Source organism: Melospiza georgiana, chromosome 9 (assembly GCF_028018845.1).
Source record: "Melospiza georgiana isolate bMelGeo1 chromosome 9, bMelGeo1.pri, whole genome shotgun sequence".
Lineage (NCBI taxonomy): Eukaryota > Metazoa > Chordata > Aves > Passeriformes > Passerellidae > Melospiza > Melospiza georgiana.
The window spans coordinates 1,550,949-1,575,706 of NC_080438.1; the positions used below are offsets into that span (position 1 = coordinate 1,550,949).

General features: G+C 44.1%; 1 protein-coding gene across 1 annotated transcript in view; it reads right to left on the reverse strand.

The window, feature by feature from the left end:
* Positions 1 to 24,758, reverse strand: part of TEDC1 (tubulin epsilon and delta complex 1) — a 70,429-nt gene that overhangs the window by 31,134 nt on the left and 14,537 nt on the right. Inside the window, exons 4-5 of the mRNA XM_058030094.1 lie at positions 19,504 to 19,662; positions 13,522 to 13,620 (exon numbers count right to left, since the gene is read on the reverse strand). Of these exons, the coding sequence (XP_057886077.1) occupies positions 13,522 to 13,620; positions 19,504 to 19,662 (258 nt within the window). The remainder of the gene's footprint in view (positions 1 to 13,521; positions 13,621 to 19,503; positions 19,663 to 24,758) is intronic.

A 24,758-nucleotide genomic window follows, 5' to 3' on the forward strand; every position in this document is an offset into this window, starting at 1 on the left:
AGGAGTTTTGAAGCTCCTCACCCAAACTTTTTTTCCCCTGATACTGAATTTGCTCCTTCAGGGTCCAATACCCCAGATAAGATCCACCAGGCTGCACCAGCAAGATCCTTTCTGACTCCATCACCAAAAGCTATCAGCAAGTAAGACACTCTGAGTCTCCTCTGCCAGAAAGGCACGAGGCAGCACAGCATGACCAGGGGATTTGGATGTGGAAACAGGACACTCCTCTCACCACACCAGCTTCAGCTGCTCATGGCAGTTTCATCTTCAGCTTACAGGCATCAGGGATGGTGCTGCTCCAACCTTTGCTGTAGCACATGGGACCACGGTGCCTGCCTGTCCTCCCTGTGCTGACCCAGAGCATCCCCTGAGCTAGACACTTGCTCCTCACCCTGGGTTTGCCAGCACTTCCACCAGGAAAAGAACAAAAAAAATGGAATGAAAAAAAGTGATGACAAAATACCTCAGCCTTGTCTCTCCAGCTTATTAATTCCAGCTGCATTGTCTCAGGTGGAATTACATTCTAGTATATCACTGTCATTGTCACTGTCACAGCATTCAAATTATGTTGAGTATGGCATAAAACAAGCAAAAGCACAGGAGCAGCAGTGAAGCTCAGTACCATTCCATCAGTTCTGCTGCTGGCAGTCACAACCACGTGTTCACACCAGTGCAGTATGGATATCCTGTGCTTCATGTGCCTCAGAGACACCTTCCTTTCCAGTGCTGGAGGAGTCTAACATATTGCTGCTACATAGTCCAACAATTTATGGAGTCTGTGATAAACCACTGCATCATTTTTCAAGGTCCAAGAACTCTATAAGCTTGGTCAGTAAAATGTGCTAAGCAATAACTCATCCCCAAAAAAATGGTGATGGCAACTACAGAACTGCAGCTCTATTAACTCCTTTCTTTTTGTATGGATAAGTTTAGCTGAAAGCAATATTAGTGACAAATTGCAGCCTGGGGATATTTTCAGATCAAGGTAATAATGCTATGAGGTAGAATGATTTGCTTTAGTGTTGCTATATAATGCTGCCAGCTCCCTCCAACTGGACACTAACTGCAGCCAGAGGCCACCTTGCTTAAAAAAATATCTAAAGAAATATTTTAGCACTAAACCTGTCTGGAGTAATAAAAAAAAAAACCTCAGAGCATCCTTCCCAAGAAGGGGCAGTAGGAAAGTGAAATTGGGTAAAAAGTTCAACAACTAAGAGATTGATGGCTGATGATAAGCCAGTGCCTGGGAGCTGAGGGAGATGGTTCCATGCCAGCACTGCTGAGCCACACAGCTGGGAAGGAACCTCTGGAGGTCTCTAATCCAGTCTGCTGCTCAAAACAAGGTGCTCAGGGCTCTGCCCAGCAAGTCCAGAACACCATCAGCACAGATGTCACCCCTTCTGCAGGATCTGGTTCCAGAGTTTGATCAATTCACAGCAATTTTTTCCTGTTTTACCTGGACAGAATTTCTCATGTTCCAACTTGTGCCTGCTGCCTCTTCTCCTGTCACAGAGCACCTCTGAGAAGGGCTTGGTCCATGCTCCAGCTCTGACCACCTCAGAGAGCTGACTGGATTTGTTCCTGGTCTTTGTGCTGGGACAGGGACACTGAGCACTCAGGCTGGCAGGGGGGCAGCATTCCTGCACTGCCCTGCCAGGGGTGGGCAGAGGGGCAGGGTGGGCAGAGGGGCAGGATTCCTGCATTGCCCTGCCAGGGGTGGGCAGAGGGGCAGGATGGGCAGAGGGGCAGGATTCCTGCATTGCCCTGCCAGGGGTGGGCAGAGGGGCAGGATGGGCAGAGGGGCAGGATTCCTGCCTTGGCCTGCCAGGGATGGGCAGAGGGGCAGGGTGGGCAGAGGGGCAGGATTCCTGCCTTGCAATCACAGGGATGGGCAGAGGGGCAGGATTCCTGCATTGTCCTGCCAGGGATGGGCAGAGGGGCAGGATTCCTGCATTGTCCTGCCAGGGATGGGCAGAGGGGCAGGATTCCTGCATTGCAATCACAAGGATGGGCAGAGGGGCAGGATTCCTGCCTTGCAATCACAGGGATGGGCAGAGGGGCAGGATTCCTGCATTGTCCTGCCAGGGATGGGCAGAGGCGCAGGATTCCTGCATTGCAATCACAGGGATGGGCAGAGGGGCAGGATTCCTGCCTTGCAATCACAGGGATGGGCAGAGGGGCAGGATTCCTGCATTGTCCTGCCAGGGATGGGCAGAGGGGCAGGGTGGGCAGAGGGGCAGGATTCCTGCATTGTCCTGACAGGGATGGGCAGAGGGGCAGGGTGGGCAGAGGGGCAGGATTCCTGCATTGTCCTGACAGGGATGGGCAGAGGGACAGGATTCCTGCCTTGCAATCACAGGGGTGGGCAGAGGGGCAGGATTCCTGCATTGTCCTGACAGGGATGGGCAGGGGGGCAGCATTCCTGCCTTGCCCTCCCAGCGTTCCAGCTGGCAGTGCTCAGGATGCTGTCACTGCTGACTCCTGAGCCCCCAGCTACTGGTAAAGGGTACTGACCACCAGCTGAGCCCAGAGGGAGCCCACAAACAGCCAGACACCAATCTGAGCTCAGTGGCCCAAACAATTTCCCACTGCTCCCTTATGCACAGCCCTGTAACCAATTTGGCCACAAGGATGTTGGGATTTTCCTTCGGTGCTACACAAACACAGGCTCATTCTCTGGGCCTCCTGCCTTCCTCAAAGCTCCTTAATGACCTGTCCCTGCCTCCTCCTGGGATGGGACACTCCACCAGCAGCAGGGTGTGAGGCACTGCAGAGGTGGAAAGTGCCTGTCCCAGAGCAGGTGGAACTGAACCAGCTGGGAACAGCAGGCATCAGAGCAGCAGAAACCATCTGATGCCACAGCCAGTTGCAGGGAAAGAGAATTGTTTTGATCATATTCATCTTTTGAGATTTAGAGCAGTTTAGCTCCTGCAGACGCTTCTTTCTTCCTACAGCATGAGGAAGAGTCATTTATACATTTCTTCACTCTCCCTCAATTAACTCTCCTTTCTCCTGTCAAGCCTGAACTTCCACTCTGACCTCCACCTTTCCATGGCTCTGGAAAGTGCTTGTCCATTTTCCAGACAGGATCTGGAAGCCAAGCCTCCCTACTTCAGGAGGGTGAGTAAAACCAGCAGCAGCAGCACCACAGGGATGAACAGGGAACTCAGGAGAGAATTCCTCACCCAAGACAGCTGGTCCCCTGCCTGCCCCAAGAGGAGACCACACAAAGGATTCAAAGGCAAGTCATTTATATTAAACTTATTTTCAGCCTTCCCTTCTAAAATCGACTTCAGTCTGCCTTAGACACTCCCAATATAAATTATCTCACACAATTTGACTGCTCTTGCTTCCACAGTGCACAGCAGGGCAGAGATTTCCAAGCCCTCCCTTTCTTAAGAAGGATCAGGAACTTGGCTACAAGCAGACACTGCCTAAAAGCAGCTTTGAAGCCATTTGACCTCTAATTCTTCCTGAATTTACACGGATGACAAGGCTGGAATCTGTTCTGCCTCAGTTTTGCAAATGAGTACCCAGATCCACTGTTTCCAAGAGGTTTTAATAACTCCTACAGCAAACCATGTTTTATGTTAAAATGTCAGGAAAGGAACTGAAAACCATTTGCCCACAGCATTTCGGAAGGAAAATGACATGGCAGCCTACCCTCTCCTCCTGTAAAGTGAATCATTATAAAAGGCAGGAAAAATATTCTTTGTTCCTGCCATGTAGCACAGGGTGGGCAGCACAGGCTGTCACTGACAGCTCCTTTGCTTTCCTAGCACTTACTCTTGCCTTGCAGTGAAATGTGAGGGAGAAAAATGATTTCTAAATTGCCCAGCGTTCTTTGGATTTCTGCTTTAAATTGTTTTCTCAGTAGCCACTCTCCCATTCTGCAGGAAATACAGAACAACCAGCAAATCACCTCTTGTAAAACAGCACCCACTGCTGCTCCAGGAAGGGTGGGGAGGGTTCCCAGGCACACAGGCAGAAGGAACAAAATCCACCAGAGCTGTTTCCAACCCCAACAACCTTCAGTGCACCAAGCTTCAAACCAACAGAGCCTTCTCACAGAAAAGCAACGAGTAGTAACTATCCTGAATTTTAAAGGGCATCAAAGCAGTCCCACTAGGAAGACAGAGCACTTCAAGGGATTGTGTTGAGCATCTTCACACACATGTAAATGTGGATTTCCAACAGAGCTTCCCCTTCCTGGGGGCTCTGCAACTCCACCCATCCCAGCACAGCAAAGTCACCATGATATTTTCTGAAATATCCCTTTGCCAGGATTTTTCTCCTGAGAAGCCTCAGAAAAGAAACGTAAACAATAATTATCTGATTGCTTGGAATGTGCTCTGGAGGTTGCTCACCAACAGGTGCATCTTTGATTGGTTCCATGTGAATTGTTTTTAATTAATGGCCAATCACAGCCCAGCTGTGTCAGACTCTCTGGTCAGTCACGAGTTTTTATTATTCATTCTTGTTTAGCCCTTCTGATGTCTCCTTTCTCTTTCTTTAGTATAGTTTTAGAATAGAATAGAATAGAATAGAATAGAATAGAATAGAATAGAATAGAATAGAATAGAATAGAATAGAATAGAATAGAATAGAATAGAATAGAATAGAATAGAATAGAATAGAATAGAATAATAAATCAGCCTTCTGAGAACTTGGGAGTCAATTCTCATCTCTCACCTCATCCTGGGGACCCTCACAACAACACCACAGCACAGCAGTTCTGGTGCACAGCAGCACAGCAGCCATTCTGCTCCTGACATGACACCACCAAAACACCAGAGACAGCTGGAGAGAGAGAATAAACCTTTCAACCACCAGAAGCCAGGGATGTTTAAAGTCCATTCTTCCTCCACCATCCATCTGGGTGATGGCAGGGCACCAAGGGGAAAGCAGCAGTCCAGGAGTCTCTGGCAGGGTCAGAAAAGGGCTGCCCACACACCTGACCCTGCTCACCACAGAGCAGCATCAAGGGTACACTTCATATTAAACCCATCCTTTCAACCTCCTGAGCAACCACCATCACAATTCCAGCACTCTGGATCATTCAGCTCCCTCAAGCTTTCCTGTGTGAGCCTCCAGGCCTCCTGCATTTAGGTGCTGGAGCCCCATATATAATGCAATGCATCATCAGATCTGCTCTCCTCTGCAATATTAATGCCAGCTCCCATGTTATTTCTCACCAGCCTGACTACCATGCATGTAAAATGTCTAAAGTAACTGTTGTTGGAAGAGCAACACAAAACATTAAGTCATTTAACAGGGGGGAAAAAAGCATTGCCTTTCACTGGCAGTGCTGCTCAGAGCACATGGCAGGAAGCGTGTTTTACACCTCTAATGCACAGCCCAGCAGGATAAATGCTAAAGTTGGAAACTCTAGCATTCAAAGTTAAAAAGTGCCAGAATTCAAGCTGCCTGAACAGCACCAATTTGACCCTCCCATGTGTATAAGGTCTAGCATTATGCAACCAAAATGTTTCCCTTCATAATCTGTCTCACCAAGGGCACAGACTGGCTGGTGCTCACTCCACATGCTATTCCTTTTCCTTTCCAATGGCACATTATTCTGTTTGTTCTTCAGAGGGAAACCACAGCCTTATTTGTCACACATCATTCAAATCCCATTCTAAAGGCAGAATTTTTATCTTGAAGATAAACAAGTTATCTTCCCTAATGACCCATGTGAGACAAGATAATAGCGTCGCTGCTGGGCCGCAAACGGGAAATGAAAACAAGGAGATGTAACTAAAATGCTTCCATTGCTTTTGGATGCCTTAACTGAGACTTCCAAGACGTGATTTTCAGGAAATTTAGGAGTTACTATAAAGCATTTCATGGATACATCTACCCAGCACAGCTCAACAATTGCAACCCCGTGCTCAGCCCTGCATGGTGTTGGGTTTCTGTGCTCCTGAGGTATTGAAAAGTCTCTTTTTTCCCAGCCCCGCGACGGAAGAAGTGGAGGTTCCTCAGTTCTGCTTTTCAAGGTTGTTTATTCACTCTGATCGGTTCCATTCTCTCTCTGACCTGCTGAGATCAGTCCAGCAGGTCGGGTTGTGGCATAGTCCCTGCCCTTGGGGTGGTGTTGGCTTTTTATACTAAGAACTATGTGTGCTTTATTTACAATAATTTTCCAATATCTATCACCTATGTTAGACAGTCTGTCTCTACTCTAAACTAATCCAGAAGTGTCACCATCACAGCAGAAGATGGAGGACAAGAAGAAGGACAAGAAGGACAGGACATGCCCAGATTCCTCCATCTTGCCCCTTGAACCCCCATTGTAAATCCCCAAAATTCTACTTTTTCGCCCTGTGACAAATTCACTATCATTCTGCTCAAGCCCTTGTGGCTTGTAACTCTTCACACAAAGTTGGTAATTGTTTCCATGGGCTAAAATCAAAGGCACAGGTGTTTGTGACTCTGTGCCAAGGTCTCTGAGCCCCCTGCCAGGGTCTGGAATCACCCAGGGCAGCCAGAGGAATGTCCTGGGTTCTGACACCATGTAAAGTTTAGTTAACCTGAGAATCCAAAGGCACAGGAGTCTGGCAGCACTCCAGGACAGAGGAGAACTGCCCCAGCTGCTGAGGCTTCCTTCCTCCCCCAAAGGCTCTCCCACCCTTCCTCACCTCCTTCAGCACAGCGGTGAACACAAACAGGCATTTCTCACCATGGCTCCTAACAAGCACACCTCACACTCCAAAACTGTGCTCCCCTTCAGATCACTGCTAACTTTGATGGTTTTGGAAAGACACTTCTGAAAACTCCTCCTGCAGCATCAGGGGGAGGTTGAACACTCAGAGCATCACAGGAGGGGGGATGACATTTCCTGCAAGAGGGTGACATCTCAGACTCCCACAAGGAGCAACACACTGAGCCAAGGCTTTAGACAGATCCTCCCCATTCACTGAGCAGCATCAAGGGTAATTTCCCTGTCCTAATTCCCCTCTCCAACCTCAGTCTTCCTGTTTATATTCAGCCCCTCATGCCTCACTTGGTTTCTTCTCACCCCTATCATCTGAATTCTTTCACATCAGAGCTACCCTGCTTCCAAAATGCCTCATTCAAAATCCCTGTCCATGTGCCTCTCCCAGCTCCTGACTTCACTGGACAAGGGCCAGAGCAAAAAGGTTCTTCACTCTCCATCCTATCCCTCCCCAGAGTCCTGCTCCAGCTCCCAACACAGCCCACATTCCCCGTGTCCTTCAATGAATAATGTTGGAATGGCTTAGTAAAAGCAAGTTAATGACAGGAAGAGAGGAAAACACTTTAAAAGGACAAAGCATTTGCTATTTTTATTCCAAGTGTCCTAGTGAGCATAATTATGCAAATTCAAAAAACTTGTCATAATTGACCTTTTCAAAACATGTGTGTCCATGGGCCTAACATACAATTCTTTGGTGAACCTTGAAATTTATTAAAGGTCAGCAGCTCTAAAACTTAATTTCATTTAATCATTGAAGAACTTATTTAACATGCAGCCATCACTAATCATCAAGGAAAAACAAACTTGCTTAGAAACAGGTAAAAATTTTGATGCATTGGACCAGCAAAACCTGTAGCTTTAAAAAGCTGTAAAAGAAAATTTTAAAAATGTTGTTGCTACAGAACCTAGCAGTTTAGTTGTTGTTCTGAAAATTTAACAATGCCAAAATCCAAGGGTTCAGGTCCATCTGAAGCCCTGGAAGCAGATCTGGTAAACAGTCAGAAGTCACTACTGATTCAAACTAAGTTAATTCCAGCAGTTTATAGAGTAAGTCTAAAATCTCATTGTGTTTAGATTCTCCAGGGCTTGGCTGTCTCTTCTGAGCTACTGCTCCAAGAACTGTCACAGACCTTTGTGCTCCTTTGGGGAAAACTGTTCTCCACCCTCAGAATCTCATCTGCAGCAACACAGTCTCTGCCCACCTTGGAAACTGGTTCTTTGTGAGGAAAGCTCACCCAGAGCCTGGCACAGCTCCTGGTAAAATGAAACTCCAGGAACATTTCTGAGACATCAGGACTGGCCAAGGAGGGATTTTGGACAGAACAGGCCCAAAAAGAAAACCAAACCAGGAAAACCTCAGGTTTTCACAAACACTCACAATCCCCAGTGCAGCTACTCTTATGCTATCTTATTTTTTTATGCAGGAGCCAATTGAGAAATTTCAGGTTGTTTTTTTTTTTTTTTCTTCTAGGAAAGTAAAACACAATTTTTTTTTTACAAATAGACAAAGCTGTCCTTAATTAGACCAGGAGCTACAACACAAAATACTGATCCCAGCCAAGGACAGAAAGGACAGAACTATGGCTTTTACCAAGGGAATGAAACAATGAACACATAAACAGCTGAGGGCCAGACCAAACAGAATTAGTTGCCAGAGCACCACAGAAGATCATGAATCTATGACAATTTATACCAGTGAAGGCAGCTTGCCCTTGAAGCTCAAGGACATTTTTTCACTAAACACCAAACCTTTTTTCTGGAATTTACATGCAGCACAAGCCCTCATTTCCTGCCTTAAATCTTCTGCCCAGCAGCATCACAGCCTATAGAATGAATGTCATTTTTTCCCATTGGTATCTACACTCTGAGAAATGCGTTGCTTGAACTGCTTCTTGTACAACAGATGGAAGGACATTCTAAAATATCAGATGGCTCCCTAACAGGCTCTTTGAAATTCAAATAAGGTTACATATCCTTCACCTCACCATACAAGACCACAACAGGGCTGATTACAGAAATACCAGCACAGGTCTGTGTCAAATCAATACCGTGACACGGTGTCAAGCTTATCAGAGGGGCTGAACTGTTTATTTTCATTTGGCACCTGCCTGCAGTGCCTGTCACCACCAGGAACATTCCAGGAAGCCCCAGGCAGCCAACACAAGGACACCAAATATAGCCTGGGACACAGCAGCTGGAACTGTCCTGCCACAGTTATTCCATTTTCATCCCAGGGGATGAACAACCTGGGGTCCATTTCTGGAGATAATGCAGCAGCACAGTGATTGCTCAGCAGCCAGACAAACACCTTGTGTCAGCTGACAGAGCTGATTTGGCAGCTCTGCCCCCACACACGTTCCAGGAGGTGGTGCTGTCCCTTGGATGTACTGAAATCCCTGCTTTGTCTCTTTGGCAGAGAAAAACTGCAGCAGATAAGGGGCACTTTATGCAAGTGCAGAGCCCATGACACCAACTGAAGACTCAACTTTTTGATGAAAAAGTAACTGTAAAATGCACATTCAACATTTCTGAGAATTCCAAGACTGTCAGCTCCTCATGCTTCCAACGTGAGTGCACTTGCTCTGGCAAGAACAGCAGCTCTGTAGTGCTTTGCATGAATTCAAACCACGGCCTGTTACTCACAGAGAATAAACCTGTTGTGTCACCCATCTGTAACAGCCATCTGGGACAGATGTTTTAAATGGAAACAGCAACGAGATTTAGGCTTCCCTGACAACCTACCTTACATCTTGATCAGTTATCCCTCAAATGACCCAATAAGAAATTATGGGTGCCACCTGACTGAAGGAAGCAATACAGAAACTTCACACTGGTGTCCTTTCCTGATAAATCACCAGCCCAGAAAGCAGATCAGTGCTGTGCCTGCACATCCTACCCCATCCCACCCAATCCCTGCTGCTTGGAGAGCTAAAGCTCACTTGAATCTTTTATGGGCATGGAATTGACCATACATTATGTATGCAAAGTCAGACAGACTATTTGTTTGCTCCCATTTACTTGCTACCAAGAACCTTAGCTTCTTATGCCAAATAAATCACCTTTAAAACATGTTAATGATCAACAAACATAAACATTCTTCATAAAATTCTGAAACAAAATTATTAGCTATTCACATCCAAGTTCTATAAATTTCACTGCATGTCCATCTGGCAGACATCTGCATTATTTATTTGCTGTCACACTCAGTAAATTGATTTACTGGCATTTAAAGGTGTCATCTTTACTCATTACAATTTCAGTGATCACTCCAGCGCTGCCAACATTGCACCAATGACCCGAGTTTCAACTTCTAATCTCTCCTAAGATTGAATTCCACATACAAAGCAGTATGTGAAGAGACAGAGGAAACTGAAGGACTAAGGTGCTTTGATTTAAAGTTCATTGATCTCTATACAGTAACAATAGGGTGAGAAAGTTAATTTAATGACTCAAGTGCAACACACACTTTTCTGAGCCCAAGGTAAACTTCAGAAGTGGCAACACTGCTGTGCAGAGTTAATACAGGTGGACTTGATAGACAAGAAAGAGGAATGAGACCATTGGAAAGGATTACTGCCCTGGAAAGTTTGGGGCAGATGTGGCCACATCACCTGTGTGCTCTCCCAGTTGTGCTTCCCAGCTCTATCAACAGCAGTGCCAGAGACCAGAACTCCATTCCTGCCCTGGAGATATTTCAGGCTGGCAAACAGCCCCCTGCCTCACCCCAGCTGCTGGGGGAGCCATTTGAGCACAAGCAGTATCCATCAGCTTGGAAAATGCATCAGAACACAAGAGACTCAGGGTGCTCTGGACTAAGTGATAAGCGCAGGAGATTTCCACAAGAAGATGCAATGACCCCCCCAAGCTCCCTAACTTGTGTGGTCCAGCACAAGCTCAGGCCCACAGCTCCAAAACCATCCCCACTGACCAAGGAGCTTCTGAGCTTCCAGTGGAAACTGAGCTCCAGCTGAAACAACAGCACCTCCCCTCCTGTGCCAGCCCCAGGCAGCACAGGAACCAAACTCTGCAGTGACCTGCAGCTCACAGCCACACACAGGCACACAACCACAGCCAAACCACGGGAGAAGCTGGAGCTTGATCATGCCTCACTAGAGAAAAACATAATTAAAACCATTAGGTTTGGAAGGCTTCCAGCCCTATGAATCTGACAAAGACGTTTATGATGATAGAGGAATAATAATGTCCAGTACAATCCCTGTACATAAAAGCACTAAAAGTGTTTTACAGTCAAAAATCCAAGGAAAGAACATTTTAAGTAAGTTAATATGCATCTTCTATAGAAAAGGAGCTGCGTGACTTTTACATTTCATAAAGTGAAGCTTGACTTCACAGCTATCTGTATCCTATCACACTTTTCCTGTCAGACTAAACATCTCTTGTTTTGATGCAAACAGAGCAACTTCTCTCGCAGGGTATTTTTGATTAAAATGAACTTGAGGCTTAAAAAAGAAGAGCTCAAGTCCCTTCTGTGATAGCAAATTTCTGATGCTGCAATCCACTTTGCACTGCTGGGCTTTGAAGGATGCCCAGGATGAGAAGGAATTCATAACCTCCTCCATCAAGAGGGCTGCATTATAGTAAAGCTTACTGACTCTTTATTCATCCATGCAGCAGGTTCTTACTTGAGGTAACATTAAGAGAAATGTCTCATTTACTTGAAAAGACAAAAAAACAATTTCACAGTTGTTGGAGAAAACATTTGGTGGAGTGCTGCCATCTGCACCAATATTTGAAAACCAAGCCATTCAAACACTCATAATTTACTTAATCTTAGCAAGATATTTGAAAATTAGAGGCTTTTTATTACATTTTCCAACCAAAGCAGGATCGCTTTGCATATGGAGTATTAGATCCATCTGGAAAAGTGACACTCAAAACAACAATGCCTTTTCAAGCCCATACCACCTTGCTGCACCAGGCTCTTCATACATGCTGAGTATGTGACTTCCATAAGCTGCTCTTGGGAAACAAGGGTAAGGGGAGACAAAATCAACAAAGAATGTTCAAATGGTGGCCATAACAATTATAAGGCTCTCAAAAGCATCTATACTCAAGTGTTGGGATGACTTCCTGCAATTTCTCCTGTTTATTTTAAAATCAGGCTCAAGGGAGCAGCTTACAACACCTTTCTTGAATAGGTCTGAGAGCTTTAAGAGGTTAAGAATTTCACAGCTGATTATACTGACAAATAATTCCAATTTTGGATCAGCCCGAGCAATAAGGGACATAAGAAAGGAATTTCCAACACACTGGAGCTGAGGCTGTTTGGGACTGCACCTGTCAGAGCCCAGAAACTGGAGACAGACTGTGGCCACCTGTAGTTTATTTAAAGAAAACATCTTCTGTCACCCTGCCTCTCTGTCATCACCCTGGTTTTGTTTCACGTATTTGCTGTTTGAGCCTGGGAGAGGTGGAATGAAGACTTTGTTCATTTTAATTAAACAACACAGCTGCCCACTAAACCTTCTTGACTACAGCACTCTACCTAACCACAATGCTCACCACACAGAAAAAAACTCCTTCCACTTCATCCTGAGCCTGCCCTGAACAGAACACCTGGAGCAGGCATCCAGGAAAGGGAGCAGAATGCAAGGAAAAGCTCCTGCACTGATTCATTACCAAAGCAGTCAAAACCAAATACCAAGAGTACCATTAAGCTTCATTGCAACAGATCAGTGACACACTCAGAGTAAGGCTTTGGGGAAAAAGGTCATTGCAAAGTCCCTCTGCAGAGCTGGAAGTTTCTAATACCAGCCTGCCAGACCTTTACAGGCATTTGCTAAAATCTGGAAGAGCACAGAGCAAGGTGCTGCTGTGTGCTCTGAGCTGCTGATTCAACCACAGGAGTGAAGCACAAGTGAAAAAGAAATCTCAAGCTGACTTAAGGCCACTTGCTCCAGAAAAACAGTAGTTTTCCAGGAAAATGCTCTAAACAGATGAATCTTACCAAGAGGCTGGATATGAACTGTTCATGCAAGAAATACTCAGCAATGAAAGATTAACGTGCACTTTACTTTAGGGGCTTTGAACATAAAACTATCCTCCCACCTTCAAATCTACTTTCCTGAATTTCTTTGTGCAGAATATTTACAATGCCCACTTTCATTCTTAAGCAAACAGCAGAAAGAATATCTCCTTTGAGCAAACAGGTGTGGACAGACTGCAGAAATTTGCCAAATATTGATTTTGTTAGGGATGAGCTTGAAATTTCCATCTTGTTTCAGTTTCATACTGAATGAACTTTTAGAAAGTGATTTTTTAAAACAAATGTATTATACTGCATTAAAAGAAGCGAATTAACTAGTTCAGATAATGAACTGAAACACCAATGATAATTGAGTAATTGAGAGCAGTAGGAATTTATCCTTCAGGGTAAAAACAGTACACTGGGGAAAATGATGTTTTCCTAAGAGGTTCTGTCTTGCTCAGGCAGGGCCACAGGCAGACACTGTGCCTGACTGTGGTTACTGCAGGATACAGCAAGTCAGCCAACTTATCTGGAGTGTTTTATTCTACAAGATTTTTCTCCTGTGGCACTTTCAGTCAGGTCTCTTCCCACTTCTTGTCTATCAGCTTTTATAAAACTTACCCTGATACCTTTGGGCTTGTGTTCTATCAAACCAAATTTGGTGAATACAAATAAGTGAAGAAACTGAAAATTCAACATATAAGCCCTTATTTCTGCTGGAAACTAAGTTTAAAAAAATGTTAAAAGGAATGCAGTCTTCACAATGTTTGTGTAAAGCATACTGAGCATCCAAGAATTACAGGAGAAGCATTACCTGCTTGTAGTTCTCTGGATGTCTAATGAGATCTGCTTCTGTGACAGAGAAATGTCCAAGGTTCTGGTCCATGTGGGAGCCACTGGTGAATGAATGGATCTGGAACAGATTGATTTAAAAGACAGTTGTCAGTGCAAGGAGCAGACCATCAAGGTCATTAACTACCACCCAACAGCTGTGTGGGTGGGCAGGGTGATGTGACCAGTGCTCACAAAGCCTTTCCTGTGGACATGGACAAGCGTGAGTGCCACCACCAACAGAATGGAGAGGAGGAGCAGGCACCACAACACTTCACAAAATGCTGCATCTGGTAGCACTGCCAGAACCACAGGCAGGAATTGCAACCACTGCTGCCACAGGAAAACTGAAGGTTTCTCTCTTTATCCTGTCTTGAAGTCTTTTTCCTTACAGCACACACGGCTGGGCGCATGGCATGAGAGGAGAAACCATTTACACAGAGAGCAGCAGTCTGAAGTGAGCTAAAGTATACCCTCAGAATAATTTTTATTTCTTTCTTTTAAGTAGAAAATGCTACCTAGTTACAGTAAGGTTCTCTTTTGCTGCTCTATACTGTTGGCTTTTGCTTACCAAGACCTTGTCCCAGCTGCACTGGTGATAGGATCATCAATTACTTGATGAAGAAGCTTCCCAAGTTAGTCAAGGGAACAATAAAAAGCAATTCCTCCTATTCAGAGCTGATCCCTTTGTAACTGTAATAACTGCAGCTGCCAAACAAGATAGCAGTGCACATTTGTCAGACAATCACTCATATTTCATTAATATTTCTGCCAGAAGACAGAGAATGTTTCCTGCTTTTCTTCCTTTATTCTAATACGAACTTTATCACACACTTGGGTATTGACAACTATTTTAAAGTTGACAGGCACTGGGTAATTATCAACCCTTCCATGAAACTTCAGAATATTTTAGCATTCCTTTCCCAAAACTCACTGCTGGTGACAACCATCTGTCACATGTGCAGAGCTATGCGAGTTTAAAAATAAAAGAGCACCTCCCCACACAATGTTCTTCCTTTCCACTGCCACTCCTCTCTCCCTGCTGCATTCTTGTGTAATTCTGGCTGCCAAACCCTTGGGCCCCGGCCCCAGCAGGGAATTTCAGCCCCTTCTCCAAGGCAGCAGCATCCCTGGGTGAAGCCCAAAGCAAACACAGGAAAGCTGTAACAACAGAGGAGTAGGGTGCTCCCCTGAGACCACACTGGATGGATACCCAAATAATCCAGTATTTATATTTTTGCTATCTCTAACTGATGCCTAACAGAAGATAAACAAGGCTGAAAGAGGGAAAGAGCACCAAAGCAGAAGCAGAGGTGAGAGGGTGAGAGGCAGAACATGCCCAGCTGTTGCTCCTGGGCACTGGAATCCCCTGAGGTGGAGGCAGCTCTGAGTTAACCTTTGCAAGGGAGCACAGGCACAGCCCCCACACTCAGCACCAATCCTGAATGCCCTTGAGCTCACTCAAGCTGCTGTCCCTGCAGGGTTGCCTAATTCACCTAGAGAAGATGAAAAGGGGGCTTGCTCATGGTTCACACACGTTTGCATGAGAGGAAAAAATTCTAATTCTACTGCATTAAAGAATATGCTTCTGAGATCTAATGGCAAATTCACCTTAGGGGAAAAAAGCAAAGATTTTCATACCAAACAGACAAAAAATATATAAATAAACAAGGAAGCAATTCCCAGAGCAATGTGGTAGATTTTTCATGTCAAGCTACAGATGCATCTAACAATTGCAGTTTAGCTCACTCATAAATTACTGACAATGAGGTAATTACCCAGCACCAGTCCCTGCCCTCTATTATTCAGAGATCAAGACTTTGTCCTTGTCCTTTACTCTTTCTACCTCAGATACACAGATACAACCCATTCAATCTACTCCACTACATATTATTTTATATTGTTAACAGATAAATTATTTTATATTTTAATACCTTAGAGAGGCACAAGAAACCACTCCATTTGTAGGTAGTAATTCCCAGTGCTGCTCTGCATTCTTACTAACAATACAACTCTTGCTCTTAGTTTCCAAGCAGACTGAAACCATTTTTGTTGCTTTACCATGATCTGAAAATTCCAGTTATGTTAAACTCTTCCTCTATCATTGAGAATTCCATCTAACCTTATTTTATTCTTACTAACCCATATGCACAGCTCACAATCAGATATCCACCTCCTTAAAAAAAAATCTCTGAGCCTGATCTAACCCTCACTACTTCAGGATGGAAAATATCCCCAGGATATCCATCAGTTTTGTAGAAACTCACCTGTTCCTCTGTTTTTTATAACATGCCAATTGTGGCACAGTGCATTTAAGCAAGCCCCCCAAAAATGAAAGTTTTAAACTATACAGGTTCCTTCCTGTTTTGCTGAAACCGTGCAAGGCTTCTTATTGACATTTTCTAAGGCAAAATGGCAACTCAAAGACCAAATAAAAACAACTGCTCTCTCCTATGAATTCAAGAGGGATCAAAACTCAGGCAGACAGATTCTTCTGGCATTTGACAGAAAGAAGAAAGAGAACAGAAGGAACCAAGAGACGTGCCTGAACACAGTAATTTATTCTCCACGTTCCCATGCATTTGAAGGCACACCAGGTAAATATGTACCACTGAGAATTTCCAGGGAATTAGAATGGTATTACTACATTATACTTTCAAAGCAAGCCAACCTGTCCATGTTGAGAAGCCATTAAAATGTTATTCAACAGCTCATTGCCTCAGGCTGCAAACCTCCTCAGAAACTGAGAGGCGAAGATCTCCCTCAGGAAGTCTCCCTCCTACAGCAGGACATGTGTGCTTCTGTGAGCTCCAACATGCCTGGTGGGAGCTGAAGGCACTGAACAGCAGCACAGAGGAACAGCCAGGCAGGCCACCTAACAAGCAACTCCCAGCACAGGAGCAGCTGGAGCTCCAGGGAGGTTTCCCTCTCTTGGGGACTGCACAACTTCAGCCCACCAACCTCAGGTGGCTGCAGGCAGGATGGAGTAGACAGAGGGCACGGCAATACTCATACTAAAAAATGCAGAGTGGAAGGAAGGGCAGTCATCTTCTGAGTAAGAACATTTTTTTCCAGCTGTGTGGTGTTCTTCTCAGAAAGGCCCAAATAGAGAAAATGGCATTTTAGAGCTTGTGTGAGTCACAGAATGAAATCTGCAGAAGTGTCGCCACCAGTGGACAAAAATTCTAGCTCCTGATGAGCAGTAAATAAGATTGTTCCACAGCTGAGACACATAACCTGCTACGTTATTAAACAGAGAGAGTAAAAGCCTAATTATCATTTTGTACAGAAAGCCCTCTGTAAATCTGCCAACATAATTAAAAAACATAACACTCATTAGCCTTTTGCATACTGTGTTTGTGGTTTATTAGAGGAAAGCAGCAACTCATATAGAGGTCATACTGGGTCAGTTCAGTCTTCTAACACATAGAAGAGTTTAAAAGTTTTGAAATTTATGCAGTGGTAAAAGCAATTTCTCTAGAAAGAGTCAGGAAATATCAACTATTGTTTATACAGCTGTTAAATTGTGCAAGTATCTTATATTTTGTTACCCTAAATGCTAACATTAATGTGGCACTGTAATGATGTCCTTCCAAAGCCACATTTACCTTTCCATTCTCCTGCTTTTAATTCAAACTAAAGTATAAATCAGAGCACTGCACTTTATTACAGCTCTGAACAGAACTCCCACAGCTGCACACATTATGCCAGTGTGGGTTCACATGTGGAGGAGCTGGGCTCAGCTCCATCCTCCTCTGTGCACCCCCATGGTGGCACTCTGACTGTGACAATCACCACTGCTGCCTTCAGCTTCACCCAGCAGTGACAGCTGGAGAAGGCAGTAATGACAGCTTTGGGAAACTGGATGAACAGAGACACACACCTCCCTCCTGCTTATTCCTCCAGATTCTGGAAATCATGGTCCAGGGACCTGCAGCATAACTAACCTGCCTCTTGCAGTTGTCTGACTGTCCTAACTTTAGCACACATTTGTCGCAGACATCTTTTTTTGCATTAAAAACCTTTCTTAGGATTTTTCTTCCTGAGAAGCTGAGAGGCTTCAGGAACAAAATGTAAACATTGATTATCTGCTGCTGTGGAATGCAACAGGTGCATCTGTGATTGGCCCATCTTGGATGTTTGTAATTAACGGCCAACCACAGCCCAGTTAGCTTGGACTCTCTGTCCGAGACACAAACCTTTATTATTCATTCCTTTCTATTCTTAGCTTAGCTAGCCTTCTGAGATGAAACTTTTCCTTCTATTCTTTTTAGTATAGTTTTAATGTAATATATATATATATATATATATATATCATAAAATAATAAATCAAGCCTTCTGAACATGGAGTCAACGTTCTCGTCTCTTCCCTCACCTGAAAACCCCTGTGAACACCGTCACACACATTCTGCCTTAGATAGCCAAAAGGGGGCAAAAAAAGTCCAAGTTTATTTCAAAGTGCAACTTCCACAGGAGGGCCATCATCTCTCATCTCCCCTGCCAACAAGTTTTTAGCATGTTGCCCCATCAGCACATCTCTCCATTAGCTCAGAGGCTCATTTGGAGTGCTGAGAATATCTCTGTTTGTACTCAAGCCCCAGGTCTGACCTGCTCTTAATTCTTCCTCAGCCTCATTAACTGCAGGCTGAGGCACTGGAGCTGCCTAATGATTTGTTACTGTCAAGTCTCACATAAATCAGAGCACTGATGATGAGTTATGGAGGCCTTTGCCTCACCTACTGGAAAAACCAGCCTACCTTAAATAGAGGTAGTTTATCAGGGGGAGGAGATGCCAATCATTCCATGTGAGATTCAGCTCTCCCAGCCCCAGCAGGGTCTGTGATCACAGTGCACAAAGCCAAGGGCTGCACGGGCACTTGGAGGGAATTGCCCCCTTTGTTCCCACACCAGGGAAGCACATCAGCAGTGGTCAGTGAGAAGCAAAAGGTTATTTTGGATGCTGCACACACTCACTGGGGTTGTCTATCAGACATCTGCCCTAGCAACTAGCTCATGGAAAGAAAAAAATGTAACTTCATTATAGCTTTTAGCACTGCTGTCAGACACAGGATTAAAACCAAGAAAGCATCTTCATTCAAAGGTGAAGATGGTTCTGACAACTTTTTGATGTATACTTTGGGAAGAAATTTCCCCAAACCATTTTTAGTCTCAAAAAAAGGTTTTCTCTGAAGGTTTTGAGTGCAGTAATAGCTGTCTCAATTTAAGTTATTTAAAGAGATATAAATGGAAAAGGGGAACCTAGGGAAAGCACTACATAATAACTTTTAGGACTATCTTAAGAACTTAAGAATTTTTTAATTTGTTTCTGGAGTCACCACCACTGTTGGCTTTGGGACTGAAAGCTGGTTCCATCCTAAACAGATATAATGCTCCCAGATATCTGTGATTAGACAGGCATCTAAACACTCATGAACAGGAAGATAACTGGAACCTTAGCAGTGTAGGGACCATTACTGATTCCTGATATAAAAGCAGGTAAATTTTGGGTTCTGCTGAGATGTCCCCTGGTACTTTGGAGAGAGATTTTGCATTTTATTTTGCTATTACTTTCAATATTTATGCTTAACATTTTGAATCCACATTTCCCGTGAACTTATAGTTCTGCATTGCAACTTCTTGTCTGGGGAGCCAGAATGCTCTGTCTTGTTTCTACCAGGCATTTTCTGAGAAAAACAGCAGCAGCCTTTGGTTGCAGAAGTGACTAATGTGCCAACCTGCAAAAGAGACTTTTATACAATTACAGCCTTACCAACACTGAACATGCTACATTTTCTCATGGTTCTGCCACACTGGGGAAAGACAGAGGTGCTTATATTCAGAGTGATTCACTCTCACCTACAGAAAATGCAGAACTAGCAAACAAGAATAATTTGTACATTTAGCTCCAGCTGACAAGGCTTTTAAATAATCAACTATGTCACGGTGAGTTAGAAGAATCATTTACCTTGTGCAAAAGTTTGCATTGCTCCTGGTGCTGAGCGTGCAAACTGCACCACTGCAACCTCAGCCTCCCGTGCAACCACTGCAGGTAGCGAACATCCACTCTGCCTTCAGCTCCTGCTTCACCTGGGCCTTCCTGGCTCTCAGGCACATCATCTCCACACTGAAAGCAGGAAAGGATACCAGACTGGTTTAATTAGTTTCAATATTTTCAAGTCATCCATCAGTGAACATACAAGACATTCAGGCCAAAGAAGAAAATCACCCTAAAATGAAGTCAATTCCAGCAGCACAGAGAAATTAGAACACAGGACTGGGAACAGCCTAAACAAGTAGAGAAGTGTGGAATACATATCAGCTTCTCAGCTGTGATGTGGTGAGCTGTCTCCCCTCCCATCTTTCATTTTCCATACCCAGGAAGACACAGTGTTCCTGAGACAGCAAGCATGTTTTTTACTCAGATGGGAAAAAATGTATTTTGACTGCATTCTAATATGTCAAAGAACATAAATAAGATTTAGCTCCTGCAGTGTCTTCCTGAGACCCCATTTTGTAAATCAATAACTTATACAGGGACAAAATAGTGGGCCTGTGCTTGCCCAGCTATTTTCTTTCCTCCATCCAGCATTTCCTGTCTGGCAGGATTGAGGAAAAGAAAAAATCCTGCAGCTGGCAGAGACCAGGACTCCACAGAGGCACTCCCAGCTACAGTTGTATCATCTGTCTTGCTTGTTTTGCCTTTTTCCAGAGTAATTTGGAAGGAAGAACAGAGAAGCCAAGAGCTTCCATTTGTTCATCTTGTCCCACTTTCCTTCTGCTGCAGATGAAAACCCAACACCAGCCAACACCTTCATCTTCTGCATGAAATTCCTGCAGCACATTTGCTGTATCTCTTTCCCAGGAACACGGGGAATTCCACCTCCCCCAGCCCCTTGCACAAAGAGATCATTCACATGTCCAGACAGATCTCTCCGTTTGCAGCCCAGACTCCTGCAGATTGCAAATTAAGAGGGGAAGAAGACATGGGTAGTTTTACCTCTGATGCCAGTAATACCATTTAAAGTAGAGCTTTCCTTTTCATGCAGTCTATAGGAATTACACACAATAAACACAACCCATCATTCCAAACATTTTTACCACAACATGTCATAAGAAGTAGAAATAACACAGAACTGCAAAGACCTGGTTATTCAGAATGGATGTTTGCCATTCTGAAAGTGTCTCCCAGTTCTTAGGCTCTCAAGACATTTCTTTTAAGTAGGAATTTTAAAAGCCTATTTGAAACATGACTGTTTGCAAGAAAACACTTAGGCAGATACTTGGACCCACAGACCTTGATGGTATTTAAGCATATGTGCTTCCCTGCTTCACAGATTTCCACGTTCAGGAAAATCTTCAAAAGATCCAGTTGGCAGGCAAAGCTTGGATGTAGTTCCAATTTGGATCCTAAACTAACAATGCAAACTGTAAAATGAAGAGATTTAATCTTGCCTAAAATGAAGATTTCAACAGAAGTGTGTCTACAACCATGATCAAATAACCCCCTAACACTTGTTTTAACCTAAATATCTCCAGCTGACAGGGCCTCTATTACAATGAGTGTCTCTATTATTCATAAGCACAAAAATGCTTTTCTGGTCACATACCAAACTGTATCAGTATTACAGGCCTGTTCCCTTTTGCTCTGTGGCTCAGATGAACAAATGCTATAAATCACAGAGGTGCAGGGCTGGAAAAGGGCTTCTACTTTAAAGGCACAGATTCATCTTTAACAAAAAAAAAAAAAAAAAAAAAAAAAAAAAGAGGAAAAAAAAAGAAAAAAGAGTTTGTGTCAACTCCAACATCCCTCTTCTTCCTCTGCTCCTTTGTCTCCAGGCTCCCAAACCAAGGCACTGTGTCCTAGGACACTGCAGCCCAAGCCAAGTAGCTCCATGTAAGAGCCTGAATGAGGGATGTGGGACTCCAGGGGCTCTCCAAAATGCAGTTTATTACATCCAAGAGGTCACAGCAGTCCAGGGTTATGGGTGACAGAGCTGTGCCCACAGCTGTCAGCTCCAGCTGCAGGCAGGCCTGGAGACCCTTTGGTTTTGGTCACATTGCATTATATAATTTTGCTTTTCTTTGCTGAGCATCTTAATACAGAAGAACCAATCAATACCTTAACTATTATCTATAGCCTATCATAACTGCTATAATTACCATATTCATGTTACTGTTCTCCAGTCACTAAAAGTTAGTACATTACAGTTTAAGCTAGAAGTTGGTTTTCAGTTGTCGTGCAGTGGAAAATTCTGAGACCTTTTTTCTACTTGCAACATTGGCAGGCTAGTTTGCCTGTGCTTTCTGCTTGGTAAAAACATCTTCTTGTTTGGGGTGGGTTTATCCTTTGCTCTGAGCCATAAAAACCCCTTCTAACTAACACACCCTTTGCCTCCTTGGTTATCCAGTAAGGCTGGCTCAGCAATTCTTTTCTTCTGTATCAAAACTTGCTTCCATCTCTATTCCTTCTTCAGATTTTACATTCAAAAATCTTTCTGCCAAGCATCCATATCTGTGAGACCTTCTTGTCAAACTTTCATCCTTCCCAACACCTCCACAGCTCAGATGTTTTGCCCCAGTCAGGAAGGTTTCAGGACCAGGACACCATGCAGATATGATCACCAAGCTGCCCATTAGCATGGTAGCCAAGCAGCTGGACATTAGTCATGGCAACAGAGAAAACCCACGTGTAAAGAACATTAAAACACCTCACATAAGCAGCTAGAAAGCCACAAGGCCAAAGACAGACTTGGGAATCCCAGATTAAAATCTGCAGTGTCCATAATTTACAGTCCTACTCCAACTTCCCTGGTTAGAGGTTTCAGAACAGCACAAATACTGCTCTCCTGGGGATTTATTTCAGGAAGGAATGGCATTAGACTCGATTGCTTTGGCAGTACAGTGACAAACAGCAGCAGAGCTAATTTTATTGTAGCAACCTGCCTTATTAATATTAAAATAAGGAAGCCAGCCAATCCATTTTTAACAGGATCTCTCCATTATTTATTTCACAAACTGCACAAAAAATTTACTTTTGATATGAAATACTTAGCCCGGCATAAAGTAAACAAGGTAAAAAAAAAAAAGGTCTTGCATATTATACTGTGACCTCAATTTCCAGTCCCATCTTTACAATCTAAGACTATTTACCGCTCTCCCAGGGGGTGAAAAATCACTAAAACACCGGCCCAAGCTACAGGCTTTGCTTTGTGTATCAGTGTGAATTTATCTAACCTATGCAGCAGCCCAGGTACACACCTACACTCACTCTGAGATACAGAAGTGCATATTTTTTTAGTCCAGTTCACAGAGAGAGCAGCCAAGGCAACTACCCAGGGACCCCAATGGCCTTCCCACACTTGGGATGCTCCACACCACTTCTGGAAGAGATCATTCCACAGCCACTTCCCAGAGAATCATTTTGCTTGCAAACTGCTTGCTGCAATTAATGCTTCTCTCTGATTCCATTTCAGAGAAGGGACGAGCCTGGATCAGCTCGAGGAGTTGGTGCCACAGCCCTGCAGTTCAAAAGCCACATGAGCAAACATCAGTGCCCTCCTCATCACCACACTGAGGCTCTTCCCATCACTGTGATACCTGAGCTGGGCTGGTCACACTGGGAGGTGTGGACCTGCCAGAGCACCCCTGAGCAGTGTAACTTAGGAAAACTGATTAAGCAGAAGATAGAATGAAACTCCTCATTTCACTCCCACCATAACTCACCCCAAAGGAGCTTTCTATGCTAAAAGCTCCAAGCACTGCTGTTAGAATTTTTCAGTATCCACTCACTGGCAAGACTAAGAAAAGCAAGCACAAGCCTGATCAAAGTGACAAGCATATATTCACACGAGCTCCCTCCAAGCCAGTTTCTGAACTATCACCCTGCCCACACTCCAGCAGAACCACCTCTCCTGTGGTAAAAGAGCCAGGAGAAACAAACAGCTAAGCCCCAGAACAAATACACCATCCAAGGTACCACCCATCCCCATCCCAGCTAAGGTAGCTCACAAACTACAAAACCTACCCCAAGCTCACAAATACATCTCTGGCTTAGTCAGACCTAAACGTGGTTTATGCCTCAAAAGCATATATTTAACAATTTTTGCAAGGCAGCCTAGAATTCAGTCTTTAACACACAAATTTTGCCCTAAACATTCCATCCCAATCTATTTCAAGACAAATTATAAAAAAAAAAGGTGTCAGATCATTCCCAAAAAGTGTGAATTGGCTTGTGGTTAGACAATGCAGCAAGTGCATTAAAAAACCCCCAACACTGCCAAAGTCCTCCTGGCAGAATTGTTCTGAGCAGACAAGTCAGAGTCATGAAATACAGTGAACTGAAAAAAGCCATCAGATGTGAAAGTGCTCAGAGGAAAAGAATAAGGGGTGTGAGAAAGGAGGGTGTGAAAAAGACATGGTGCTTTATCAATTTTCAGCCACATTCCATACATCTGAGGAAACAACTTGCAAGCAATGTGCTTAGAGAGAAATTAAAGATTAAGAAGTTTCAACTTCAACAGCAGAAATGAAGCTGTTCTTTTTTGGTTTGAAATACAAAGCAATCCCATGTTATCAGAAATCAGAGAGCAGGTGTACCAACAGTGGATGGAGATAAATTAAACAAGTACTTCATCACATAAATACTTCATCAAAGAACAACACAGGCACCAGTGTGTTTACAGACATATGAGAAGGGAGCATTTTTTCCACTGCTTGCTCTATTTGAGGATTTTAGTGACTTGATATGGAAAAGATTTTGCTCTGCTCATACATTTTGATTTACTAAAACTCCAAAAACTGATTTAATGAAAAATTCCTCGCAGATCCAGCGATATGCCATTAGCAGGACTGCAGAGGAAACACTCTGCTGTGCAAATTCATCTCGACTTTCTACACTATTCCTACTGATATAGGAATCTTTCAGGCTTATAAATCCTTACCTTAATAAATTCACTGTGCTCTGGGCAGGCACTGGAATAGAAAGGGCCGTGCTGCCTGCACTGCTGTAAAACACAGCCATGGCAGGGCTTGCTCACCCAGAGATGCTCTTTTCTGACTGTGAGCTGCCACCTGTCGGCCCAGGACAGAGCCCAGCTCATCCCCACCGAGCTCTGCCTTTGCCCAGGCATCTTCCAAATCCCTCCGAGCACCAGCTCTCTGCCTCCACACCTGGACAACCAGTAAACCATCTGCTGCTCACGCTACCCGTGGAGAAACAAG